Source organism: Paralichthys olivaceus, chromosome 14 (genome assembly GCF_024713975.1).
Source record: "Paralichthys olivaceus isolate ysfri-2021 chromosome 14, ASM2471397v2, whole genome shotgun sequence".
NCBI classification, from domain to species: Eukaryota; Metazoa; Chordata; class Actinopteri; order Pleuronectiformes; family Paralichthyidae; genus Paralichthys; species Paralichthys olivaceus.
This window is the reverse complement of record NC_091106.1, coordinates 4,252,251-4,266,402: the sequence shown is the minus strand read 5'-3', so window position 1 is coordinate 4,266,402 and position 14,152 is coordinate 4,252,251. Positions and strand designations below refer to the sequence as shown.

The following is a 14,152-nucleotide window of genomic DNA, read 5'->3' as shown; positions in this document are numbered from 1 at the left end:
TACATGATAAGAATGTGTTTCATTCACACAAAAGAAATATTGACAAGCAGTCGATGATAGTTAACCTCAGCCTCAGTCCTGTACACAGCCTTAATTTCATATTATAAATGGAAAAACATATTACTGTGTGACGCTTCGCCTTATAGCAATATAACAAAGTATCCACAAGCAGTGATGAGCATCCCCTCACTGTACCTCAACCATACAAATTAAGTTGAGCCATAACAATTGCTGCAAAGCAAACGTACACAAAATGATTCTCTTAACCAGTAGGAGAGTCGTCCATATTGCACCGAAACCAGAGGCCCAGGGGAAGTGAACTCTTGCATCTCGTTGCAATCACTTCAACCTACATGTCTATGGAAAACATAACGAATGACAACATGTATGTAGCCTTACTCTCTGCAGGTGTAGTTGAATGACGTGGAGGTGATGATGTGTATTTTAATTTCACAGAGAGCTACTACTGTACGTGTGAGTGCACCTTGAAGATAGAAACATAAAAAATTTGTCTCAGGTTTAAAATGAATGCACAGGGAACACCTATAACATGTATATGTAACCACTGGGAAAACCTAAGACCAAATCCACATAACTCTGTCCACACAAACACCTTGGTTACGCCTCGGGCCGAATAACTACCCAATATCTTGCTCATGCACATTGGGCATGCGTGTGCTGGTGTCATAGGAACTGCTCGAATAGTAGCTTGTCTCCTACACATGAAACACTGAACAGACCATCAGCATGTGGGTGTGAGCGTCTATGCCATCGTTCCTAAAGATCGTCCAGAGTTTTCAAGCTAAAACGGGACCAGCAGCATTTCCAAAGTATTAAACGGTTGTAAAACTCTGCATTAGTGTGGATGTCAGGTGTATTCATAGGAGAGTTGACGCACTTTCAAACAAAAATGTAGTAATGTGAATTGTGTGTTTGTAAGTACGCTTGCAATATTTGTTCTGAGCTCGAAAGCCAGATGTGCTATACGTACTGTAGATATGTTGCAGACAAATGTAAGGAGTGTCGTATTTTAAAGTTCAAGCGATGCCAGAGATTTACTCATGTCAATCTTGGAAAACAAGATATCAGATGTGTGTGAGTGAGAGCTGTAAAATATCTCAGACACACCATCCTCAAGTTACACTTTTCTTACATTATATTCAAGACTGGAATCTCTCAGTTAAATCTAACTTTAAAGAACCGTGAAGACCAAATTAAGTTGTTGCGTGTATTAGCTCATTCACTACAACCGATACGGCGATCCAAGTTTTTTCATCCCTGAAACTGTTCCTCAACATAGGGAACCTGCCTACTACAAATCCAATACCAGTGCTGTCTTCCCTGTGTGAAACTGAATGGGATCATTTTATGTGAGATAACATGAGGACAAGGAACAATACAAAATGAATCAACAGCCTGTCAGGAAACACAGAAATGTAATAATTACATTGACATTTCTTTTATTGGAAATTCAGTGTGGATCATTTTAATGAAGCCTGTGTTGATGCTGTTACCAATTTGTATTGGAATGTATTTTTACCAATCACGTCCCGTGTCTGTTGGCTTCCTCCATTCATTTTTTCACAATATTAAAACTGTTAGCAAACCCTATAAAAGTTGTTTAAATAGTGTGATCCTTTACATTAAAGTTAACCAATTAACTCATATTTACACAGGACATGCTATTCAGATCAATTTGTACTTATACTGCATTAAGATGTTACAATAGTGAAACACTGAAACACATGCGAGGAGAACACACAGTCAGTCACCACTGTCAGTACAGCAGGAAATCTTGAGTATCCTTGAGGAACAAAGAGATATCACCATACTGTGCCAACAGTGTCTCTTAACAAGAGGGGTATCACCAGTATTGACGATAAAAAAGACATGTTCTGTTTGAGACTGCGTGGGCGTTGGCGGGGATTTCTCTCTGGAGTTCCCTCTGTGATCAGGCTGATCAGAGCTCACTGTTCATTTTTATGGATGAGACGGTTTTGAAGCGCACCCTGAGGGGCTCTGTGGACATATTGAAAGCATGTCAGTGTTGTCTAAGGCCTGTCATCGGTGCCTAAAGGTATCCCTATATAAAAGTGGACATGTCGGTTCAGTTTGTATTTTGAGAATTAGCACCTTTTTTTGTTTGGTTGTGTGGCTGCAGTGTTGGGTGACACTAATTAGCCATACGCCTTTAAATTTGAACTCTCTTACAACTCATTAGAGTTAGGGTTAGGGTTACGTTTATAGGGTTAGCTGAACTAACTAGTGGACAAGAAGGCAGTTGAAATCCATATGCTCCTATATTTATATATTATTTTATATTATATATTTATATTTTCAGTTCAGGCAAATCCTTGATGACACTTTTGTGAAAGTTAAGGGAATTGTTATTTGAAGACAAATACACCCCTCCCATCATTGCTCCTTTAGAAGCTGCACCCTCCACATTCATGCACGTGCATTGTCCAGGTAATGGTCTGTATTTATATAGAGCTTTTATTATCTTCATGACCTCTCAAAGCGCTTTACATTTCAGTTTATTGACATTCACCCACACATTCATCCAGTGCATCTATTGGACTTTTTCTATGAGGGGCAATTCAGGGTTCAGTATCTTGCCCAAGGACACTTCAGCATGCGGATGGGGAAGACCGCTCTACCCCCTCAGCCACAGCTGCCCCCACCGAACCATTGATCTCAATAGATTGGAATTAGCTGCCAAAAACATCTGTAAACAAAATACATTGTCAGTATTTACACAAACTACACATTCACCAACCAGAATCAGCCAGTGTGCTAGTGAGAAAGTATAATTTCCAGTGGTTAACAGTTGTTGTTCCTTTCAGAAGTAGTATAGGAGGTGTATGTTATCTGAGACCTCTTTTCTGTCAGTCCACCCATCCCTTAATCTTAGACGGCAGATGAATGAGGACATCATCTTGTTTTGAGGTCTAACAGGTGATGTTTCCATGGTTCATTAACAATTGCTCTAAGAAAGAGGTTTAGCGTAATGTTAGCTACAATCACCACCACCCTGTCCTGTGCACCAGCATGAATATCCTTGTTGCTGATTGGCAGGAACATTTTTGTGGTGTTTGGGTCTTCCAGCTTTCTTTCTTTGCCAAATACAGAGCCAGAGCTGTGTATTTAAACCAGAGGAGATAGCAGAATTTGACAAAAAGTGTATTAAATAATATGCTTATCCAACCTTTAAAGGTCCAGTGTGTAGGATATATTGGCAGAAAAGGAATGTAATATTCATCATTACATTTCAATAGTGTAAAAACACTGAGACTGTTTTTCTTACGATAGACTGAGCCTGATTTATTTTTTTGGGTAGCAGATTTGTCTTCCACAGAGCTGCCATGTTGCACTGCCATGTTTCTACAGTAGCCCAGAATGGACAAATTGAACACCGTCTCTAAAGAGGGTCATTAGAGCTTTAATGTTAGCTGAAGGCCACCATAGGTTCTCCTAAATGCTTGGGAGGGGAGGATGAGGTGAGGTGTATTTATGTCGTTTCTAACTGCAATCCAACCTCTTGCAGTTAATTGTTCATCGTAAAAGGGGAATACAAAAGTATATAAATAAACCAAATGGAACAAAAAACTTGTTCTTGACCTGTTTGTGCTAACGGTAGTTTTTAACTTTGTGTCTTTCAGAGAAGAGAAGCCTATCCAAGCAAGAACGGTGAACCTGGTCGGGCAGAAGAAACCTCCACAGCAAAATGATGTCCGGTGAGTGGCAACAACATTATTCCACCACGAACTGGACTAAAAAACGAGTTTGAAACGGGCTGGATATTTTTTTTTGCGTCACTTTAACGTCACTTCACCCCTGTGGCCCAAAACAACCTCTCGGTGACATGCAGCCACACATTCATGCTTTGTTGTGAAATCTTTTTCGCACCTTGGATGAGTCACAGTATAAAAGATAAACCTGCATTCTGGTGTTTTTCAAGGGTGACTCAAGGCATGATTATGCAATTTGTGTGATACTCTAAGTGGGATGGTGCTGGACAGACACCTCAATTTTGATTGTTGGAAATATGCTTCATGTGGTGTCGCTGAAAATGAAAACATTTCCGTAGGCCTTCTTTACTTTCTGAGTGACTGTGTGTCCTTTTAAAGCCAAACACAAAGCCCAGCTTCAGTCTCTGATCTGTCAATGCTACCGGTGTCTAAGGTAAAGACGGACGGGCTGAGTCTGACAAGTCTGGTCCAGATCCTGTTAAGTCATTGGAGACAAGCTGATATTGTGGTCCTCCTCCTCCATGGCTGCTCTCAGATGCTCTGTTGGTCTCACAGTTTGCTCAGCTGCCTGTCTGGAGGAATGTGTGTGTGTGTGTGTGTGTGTGTGTGTGTGTTTGTGTTTGACATGTTTCACTTCAACTTCTCCTTGATATCTGGAATCTCACATGAGCTTTGAAAAAGAGATGAGAGATACATGAGCACTGGGATTTATTATTAGAAATGCAAATCAGCAACCAGTTTTATTTGCCCAGAAGACTTAGTAACTGGGTTTTGTGCACATGCATTGAACGGTCTGAACGATGTGATGCACAGTGATGTTTGTCAGCAGATCCTTGTGAGATAGGTGGTGCTGGAAGCTTGTGGTTAGTCAAAGAGCATGGTGGCAACGATTCAGCCACAGTAAAAGTTAGCTAAATGTTTTGCTAACTGGAAAAGTTATTCAATCCCACCATCTTTTTCTCCACATTTTACTAAACTAAGACTTCTTCAGGCAAACACTCTGACAAAACTAAGAACTATGTTGTAAAACTATTAACAATAGGCCCGCTCATTTATCGTCATCGTAATACTGAGCAATACTATCACAGATTTTCCTCACATTGTGCTGGATTACAGATGTTATAACTCTGAGTCTTGTTTCGGCTGCATCTCCCACATGGCTGAAGACTTTGTTACAAGATACTGTTTGACATAAAAATTATTAAAACCGTCCTTTCTTGGCGACCTTACGATAACTCTATATCATCATTATATCATTAAAGTGACTGCTGTGAGGTTATTGTTAAAAGTAAACTTTAAATGTCAATTTACAAGAGGGAAAATATCTTTGCTTCTTAGTTCCTCTAAACCTTCCAATCATTGCCAGCTTGCTAACTAACGTCCTAGAGAGAATGCAGGTGGTTAGACATTAGCTTTCTCTGGGATAATGCTTTTCATCTCATCTCCAATTAGTGGAGATTGGATGCTTGATGGGTTGGCCAAGAGTGATTCCTTATAATGGCTCTGCTCAGTCATCATCTTTCCTTTACCACAGTGTGTGTATGTGTGAGAGAGAGTGTAATGTCTGGTTATTTGATCAGTGGTCGTTAATAGAGACTTGAATTGCCAACATTACTTGAAATGAACTGTCATTTTTACTCCTTGATGTTATATGAGCAGCTCCATGCCACCGGCTTATTTATGCGTTGCAATGCTGGTTTCATTCATTTCTGTTCACTGTGACTCCTGTGGCCTGCAATGTCTTTTTTTTCAGCCACACAATGATCAAAGGATAACGCTTGGTTTTAGCTTTATCTGTGTGTACGTCTGTGTACGTGTGTGTTTGTGTGTTGTGCGTGTGTGTGTGTGTTGGATCAGAATGTGAGGTGGGATTACAGAGTAAGTCAGCTGGAGCACATCTGACTCTCCGAGGAATCCCACAATATGGCCCCCGTTTATAACATTATACAATCTGTCCCTCTCTGGTCAGTACTCCCCACATTATTCACCAGACATAACAGTAAGTGTTGCTCCTGCACAGGCCACAGAACTGGGTCAGAGATACAACCATGTCTAGTCCAAACCACAGCAAAACAAGACAGTTCTAACTTGTGATATTGGACTATACAAATAAAACATTTATTTTTTGTAAATTATTAGAGCCAGTGTTTGGTTGCATTCTGGATGACAGTTTTGTTAAAGGTAATAGAGCATAATTGCATATATATATATTAGTGTTCTTTACTTATTTTTCACTATCAAGTTGGTTCAACTCATGTAATGTGAATAATATACTTGCTCTTTTCTTATAATACTATGTTCACTTAACTAAACTGGACTTGTGTTCCTGGAGTCAATGTGAGCTCAGCTGTGCACATGTGCAGTAGAACACTGCAAGAACTGTCCAGTGTCTGTACTGTAGCATGTTCAAGGTACCTACTACCCCCAACATGGTTAAAGACATTAGTTAAGATGCGTCCTAAAACATTATACATGCTACTTGGCATAGGCTATGTGGACGGTTGGTAACTCCCTGAATTGCGTATATATAATGTATTTATATTTGTCAGCCTATTGCTACCAATAAATTAAAAGAAAAAATCTTGTTAGGTCAATATCTTTGCTTATGTTTGTACCATTAGCAAATCCCACTCTATTGCAATTTCATACTTAACCCCTGTTGACATGGATGACATTGAAATCATTGACACACACTCATCTTACATCTGCACCACTCTAATCTCTGTCTGTTTTTTTTGGCTCTGTATAAATTTTAATCCCTGTCCATCCTGACACACCTGAAAACACATATCATGTGACCACCCACCCACGTACACTGGGCATGGACCTGTTGGTGTACTCAGGAAGCATTAGGTTGGTAGTTGCAGAATGAAGCAAGATTGCTCGATTAGCAGCTCTTATGTCTCCTACACATGTAAATGGTTGTATCATTGTAAAAATGCAGAACTGAAGTGCACAGCAGCTGTTAGCGAAGACAACAGGGTCAGCAATGCTTGTAATTGATTATCCATGTTACGTTGTACCCTGGTAGCTGGGGCTGGCAATGTGGAAAAGCCTAAAGCCCAATTGATGCTGTAGTTGCGCTGTATGTAGGCACGTAGCCTATCTGCACGGGGCAGCACATTCATAGTTGTGTGTAGGTGTGTGTGAGTCTCACTTGCTTATTTACATATTCTCTGGCGTCTCTGTTTATTTCAGAACAATGACGAGTGTTATTATGCGGATTGTGTTGTAGTTGGAGCTGATAGATGTTGACGAGTGTATTGCTCTGTGTAGGATACGCGTCTACGTGTAGGCTACGGCGCTGCTCCGACACAGGAGCATGAATTGGGTTTAAGTCCATGTAATGTTTATCAGTCATCTGTATTTGCTTTGCAGTGCTGCATGGAGTTTTGCTTTTTTAATCCTAAACACTAGTCTTTCCTGACAAAGATTATGTAACATGTGAGTGACAAGTAAAGATGCTCTCATTAATTACAACCTGTGAGATTTGAGAATGGATTCATTTACTTGTTTTCAGTTACTACTTCACCTCCTTTGGTCATATCTGGTGCATCGACTTTTTACATATGTAGGATATGTGGCTCCACCCCATGCCTCAGTAATGGCAACATGGCTGCACTGCAGTGTAACATGTTTACACTTCACATCACCGAATGTGATTGGCCAGGTGTCCCTTGATAGCAGGGTACCATGGCGATGGCCCAGCAGCCCTGTAGTAACCTCGGTGAGCCCTGGGATTGGCGAGGAGTCATTTCCTCACTTCCTTTAGGGATTGGCTGCTATCCTGCTCGTCCCATGTGTCTCTGCTCCAGCAGGGATGAGGTAGGGACTTGACACACTCATGCATTTCTGCATGTTTGAGAGAGTTTTGTCTCTACTGGGTAAGACGCAGGGCAGGCCTCATACAGTATGTTCTGAATTTTTTATGACTGGGTTTTTCCCATACAGTTGTCAAATGAAAATACATTCCTAGGCATTTGCTTTAAGGCCTACTGATTCTACCAGAGATCAAACAGTGGGAACATTTAGTAACACGATTATAGGGACCAAAATTATCACGGTAATCAGTTTTACTGTAGTATTCTTAAAATGTGCTGTGCATGTTTAACAATTACTGATACATAAGCTAAAGTAATCTCACCAAGTTTTATATCGACACAATATATCATCAATAAACATGATGGAAGTATTTTCACTATTGATCAAAGGTCGACCACTTGTTACACCAGGTGCAGCCGACCAACCCAAATGTCAGCATTCGCTAAATGCACGCATTTTGGCTACAGTGGATGTTAGCATTCGTTAGCTATAGCCACAGATCACTAACAGTTCTTCAGGTGTTCAGCCCCCACCTGCCTGCCGCTCCGCCCGCCACGTTTTTACAACACACAACAAATAATCCATGTGTTTGTCTATTCAAAGAGTCTTTTAAGGACAGTTCCGGTTTACAAGAACTTGGTTGTCTGATCTGAGCCAGGACAGTGAGCACTCAGGTGATCATATATGATTTGAACAAAGGGATCCTCTTCAACATCACCCCTGACAGACGAGTCTCATGAGCCGCAACCACCACTGGCCACTTCACATTACAAATCTACAACAATGTTTTGATATTTTAACAAATGTCATAAAAGGATGTAATTTCCCTCAGACCCTGCTCTGTAAAACAGTATGTGTGGGTACATGGCCGCGTGTGAATATGCACTATGTGTGCGAATTTTGATTGTTGGTATGGAGGAGTGTTTGTGTATCTGCGTGTGTGTATACATGCTGTGTGCCTGTGTGTATACATGCTGTGTATATGTGCGCTTGTGCGGCCTGTCTGTGTATGGCGTTGCCAGGCCATATGGAACACTGTCTGGGGAGCACACTACCCACTTAGCTCTGCTGTTGGCTCTGGTGCTCTCTCCATCTGTCCCTCTCTCTCTCTCTCTCTCTTTCTCTCATCCCACCCTTCATCTTTGTTTCAGGCATTTCTTTTTATTAGTTTGAGTTTAGTCTTATCTTTGTTTCTTTCTCTAAGTTCATCCACCTCTGTCTCTCTTTCAGTCTTCTACACTCCATCCTTAACTGATTAATCCACTAATACTCCTTCCTAAATTATTTGTCCAACTACAAGTGTGTGTGTGTGTGTGTGTGTGTGTGTGTGTGTGTGTGTGTGTGTGTGTTAGTGTGCACTTAAGGAAGAAGTTGTGAGCTCTTTTCCAGCTCTCTTATTCTCACACCTCCTTCTTGTTTTGTGCTAAATGTAAAATACCATCCCACAGCCACTGTGCTCTTGAACGTCCCCTCACCTGAGTTTGAACAATGCAGCAGAGCTTGTGAACGCTCCTTGTATGGGCTACACACTGTTATGGCCTCACTCATCCAAAGGCCATGTTGGGATTCCAGAGCCAATAATCAATGAAATGACCAGTGGGGGGCTGTTGTTGTTTTTTATTGACTACATGTTTTGAGCCACCAGCCTCTCTCACATCCCAGGTGATATGCTGGATGTCCACTCGTCCTGGAAAAATCTTGAAAAGTCGAATAATAAATAAAATATATACAGTATATCACAGATGTTCTTTTTTTCCCTTAAATTATTTATAAGCATCATACATGCAGTATGTGCTGATAAACAGGAACCTGTGTTGTACCAGGATCAATTACAAGGGAATTATAAGAACAAAGCTTGTTCTGATATGAATTACTGTATGGATACTACAAAACTATGAATAACTTAAGACTGCAGTGCAGGAACACATAAAGATTTGACAGAAGTACAATGTAAACATTATGAAGTTTGTCCACTCAAATCAGTCTCAAGAATGCCATTTCAGCTCTAATCACAATCGGGGCTTTGCTCGTTTCTTGAAGATTGTTTTTAAGGAGCACAATGAACATGTATCAAGTAATGACTTCATTTATTGGAATATAAAAAATACACTCAATGTCCCAATTATTTCTGCTTAAAACTATTGATGGAATGATGGAATTATGTACACTTTACACTGAGGTAAAATAAAATAAAAGCAGTTTTCTTAATCCTAAATTAATGACAAAGAGCCCACGCAAAGTTGTATATACGTTTCCTGATACGCGCCAATATGATTGTTTAATTCTTTTTTACATAAAGCAGAAAAAGATGCTGAAGAAAGGCTACTTTTAAAAAATGGGATTATTTCCAAGTTTACATGAAAGTTAATCTGAAGTCCATCTGCATCACGTCTTCACTTCTGGACACTCCAATGCAGTCTCTTGTTAAACTCGTTAAACAAACAAGGATCACATCATTTTTTTTCTATTCAGCTGACTTTGGTTTGCAGCAGTGTGGTTGTAATACATTAACAGTTCAAACACGTGTATTATCAGTAGCAAATGTAAATGAAAGCAGTTGAGCCATTATAGTACATTGGAGAACTGTCTGAATATAATATGAGTATTTGAGTATTGTCTGTCCTGTTGAAGTTGGTAGTAATACTGACACTTGTAGGTCACCTGAGCTTGTACTGTTTGTATTGGCTTTTTGCTAATACAGTCAGGCTTCATGATTTGTGCTGTACATAATTTGTGAGTAAATTGTGTTTATAAATCTACAAATGTGCGTTGCCTTTAAAATGCACTCTGTGTTAAGTTGGACACTGGCAAAACAAACTATAGGTATAATGTGAGAAAAATTTGATTTGTTCATGTGAACTCTGAGGTTGTGTCGGGCACGTGGACACGCAAGCAACAAATCTTCCGCAGGATTCACTTGAGGGGTGTCATATATGTGTGACACCGGTTTAAAAAAAAAAAAAAGTTCCTGTCGCTCCCAAGCTAAGTGCTCACGTTGGATTCTGAACATGTGGAGGCTCTCACCTGAACATTTGCATTTACACATCCTCCGAAGAATGTGGAGGATGCCCGGAGTTCAGTGCATGTTTACAGTAACATTGGACAGTAACTCTCGTGAAGCAGCAAGAGCAACAGAACAGTGCACTTCAGACCACGTAGGTTGATTTTGAATGAATTCAAACAAATTATATTTAAATCATAATTTGCTGAATAAAGTAAACACACTCTTGCGTTATTAGTGGATTATATTGGATTATAAACCATGTAGCTGTGAACCAATCCAAGTATTTGTTAAGTATCATGGATTAGGCTGTACATCTGATTTGGGTTTTGAACTCTCAGTGCGGTTTCATTTGACCTTTGGCTGATAAGCAGGACTATTGATTTGTCCACAGCTGATTGTAACAAAGCAACCAATCACAAGTAATATTTTAATATGTGCACATCTGCCATGAATGTGTCAAAGGTTTAATTTTAGTTTGTGGCCAAACTTTACATTCTTAACAAATAAATTTTTAGATATAATTTATGCAAAATATATAATACAAGAATATGTTTATAATAAATGTGAGAATGCAGAAGCCTCTATGGGCTTTCACCAAAACCCTTGTCCTGAGGATTCTTGCGAGACGGAGGCAGTGGTGATAATATGAGAATCAATAATTAAATGATAGTCAAGGAGATAAAAACACAGAAAGAAAGAAAGACAGAAAAAGAAGAGGAGAAAGAGTGAGGACAAGAAACGAGTGGGCAGAAAACAGCCATCAGGAAAGTTTGTAGAGGAGGAAGAGGAGGAAGAGGAGGAAGGGGGAGGTGAGAAGAGAGGAGGAGAAAAAGAAAAGAAGCAAGAAAAGTGAAGGAGAGAGTTAAGATGCATCACATTCTGTGGATATAGTGCTGTTATTTATTAAGTGTCAGTTTTGGTGTGAATCATCTCTTCCTCTGTTGATAAAATAACATATCTTTTCCTTTTTTTATTTTACAACGTAAACCTTCAAACTCAATGATTAAAATAAAAATAACATATCTCTGGGTACACAATACATTAGAGCAGTCTGGGGGCAGACACGAAATATTACTTATCTCTATTCTACATATTCTCAAAGCTGGAAGGGAATACAAGAGAGTGTATCATAAGGAATTGATGGAAGGAGGGATGGCTAGAGGGAGTGTGAGGGAGGTGAGCAGCTCAGCATGGTGACTCCTCTGACGGAAGTGAAGGGAGGGGAAAGGATGGAGGAGGAACAACAGCGGTTGGCACATTCAGAGGAAATCAGCGATTCTCCGTGTCCCTGCTGCCATATGGTGATCAGCCAGGCCTCAGCACATACATGCACTGATGGAGAGGTAAACACAGAGGGAGGCTCATTGTGTTATGGAGAAAAATCAAATCAGAGCAGATTCATCATGAAATATATGGATTCCCAGTTCCAGGAGAAACTTGTTAAGTAGATGACTTGTTTTATTTTGAATGTATACTTTAATCTATAAAACAAATTAAGTTCAATTGCTGCTGTTTGGCCTTGTTGTGCTTATATGGAGCATTTTACCAGATAAAGATTTAGCATTGAAAAGATTATTCAACATTAACAAGAGAAAGTATAACAAAGATAAAAATGTGATTTAAAAAACCTTTGGGCCTTTTAATGGGTTGAACTTAGTCGGACACATGTTCCTCCTCAGCTTAGCAGACCAAAGCTTTTCTGCTCACATTCAGGGTCATAATTTTAAATTTGGGCCAACACTTGAAAAGGTTTACTTGCTCTATTGTTCAGAAACTACATCGGTATCCTCGTACTGCCCATTGCTGCAGCACCTCTTTTCAGTCTCCATCTGAAATACCTGGTTTTAGCTCCTGTTTCTTTAAGGTTCCCTCCCGTTGAAGACCGGTCTGCTCTGATTGGCCAGCTGGCCCACTCTGTTGTGATTGGTCAACTGCTTCCATATAGGTGTTTAAGTTCCAGTGGATGCATCAGAATCCTCAGAATCCTCAGACGAGCTTCAACTAAACTTTGTGATGCAGAATGAGAAACAGTGTTTATGTGTCTCATAATCTCAATGTAAGATGAATGTACACACACACACACACACACACACACACACACACTTCTTACCCTAAAGCATTTCTTTGCCTTAAATTTGAACGTTATGGAGACTTTTTGTCCCAATAATGTGACAGCGCAAATAGACTTGGGTCCCCACAAAATAATTAATACCAAACTGTAAACCCATTTCTAATTCTGGCATGCATTTTACCTTCCATTCAATTTCACAAATAGCATGGGGGAGGAGGAAACTTTTTAATACCGGTCTATTATAGGATACAAATGAGTTCCAATCAATCTTGTAGATGACTCCTCTACAGTAAGAGCGTGTGTATGTGTGTGTGCATACGTGTGTAGATTAAAGAATGGAGGCTGCCTGGAGGAGGAGAGAAGTTGGGTTGAGGAAAGAGTTGGACATAATGAAACTTTGACTTTTGAAGGTTTTCGCTCCAACGTCTCACACCAGAACTGAGTGAAGTAACTTTAAAAGTGAGTGTTGGAGAGTAAATGAGAGTGAGGCGGAGAGACGGAGTGCTTAATTTGTAAATGGCTGCGAGGTGATTTTCTCTGACACTGACTCATTGTTATTTGATTCATGTCTGCCTGCTTTTTGAATATCGATCCAGGAACTGGAGGAGTGACTCATATTCGGCCATAGAGGCCTGAGTCACTACAGGAAGAGTTGAAGCTGGCTCCCAACACCCAACCTGGTGCCACCCTGCTTTATTAAAGCCTGGGAGTGGAGAGGCCAGTGCCAGCATTTGGCTGAGCAGCAGTAATGGTGCTCAAGGACTGAAGGACTCAGCTATTTTATCTGCCTTATTTTTAGACACATCTACAGTGTGTCCTGCAGGAGGTTTCTAACTTTTTTTGGAGCTGTTTACCTGAAACTTTAAGCTTTTATTGAGGATCCAGGCTCCTGGAGAAAGAGGTCCAAATCCATTTTGGGGAAAACAGTTGAGGAAGCTGAAAGGAAGCTTTGGCTGCAGAAAAAAACTGGGAGCTCATTAGCAAAAGGTGAGAGTGAGTGGACACACCATGTCAATGACAATCATCAGAGAGGTGATTCTTACACACTGTGTATATATATATCCCAATCAGGTAATGCATTTCACAGTGACATCGTCATAATGACGATGAATGATTGGTTAATCTGAATAAGCTGTGCATCATGTCTTTACTCTTATTGGCTGCACAAGCTGATGACTAACCAAGTTTTAATATCGTGATTACTTATTTTCTACCGTATGATCATGTATATTTGTTAATCTGTAGAAGCTTCAGTATAGTCCTGTAGGTTTCTGAGATATTATGCACAACATCATTTTCTGACTTTTTGTGACTTCATGACATCACTTACTGTATTGGATGTCTTATGATGAGGGATAACCTTCTGACCCATATAAGCTTTGCATTCTATCTCTATGATTTGTGGAGACCATATTTTTGCTGAGCTATACCCTGACCTTTTGATAATCAGCCTCAAAAGTTAATCAAGTGAAAATTATTTGTACACACACACACAGTGTCCCA

The 14,152-nt window shown here is 40.1% G+C and overlaps 1 protein-coding gene across 33 annotated transcripts in view; it reads left to right on the top strand.

The window, feature by feature from the left end:
• Positions 1–14,152, top strand: part of rims1a (regulating synaptic membrane exocytosis 1a) — an 88,685-nt gene that overhangs the window by 2,611 nt on the left and 71,922 nt on the right. For all 33 annotated transcript variants that reach the window (XM_069538483.1, XM_069538480.1, XM_069538482.1 and 30 more), the window contains exon 2: positions 3,663–3,737. In XM_069538483.1, the coding sequence (XP_069394584.1) occupies positions 3,663–3,737 (75 nt within the window). The remainder of the gene's footprint in view (positions 1–3,662; positions 3,738–14,152) is intronic.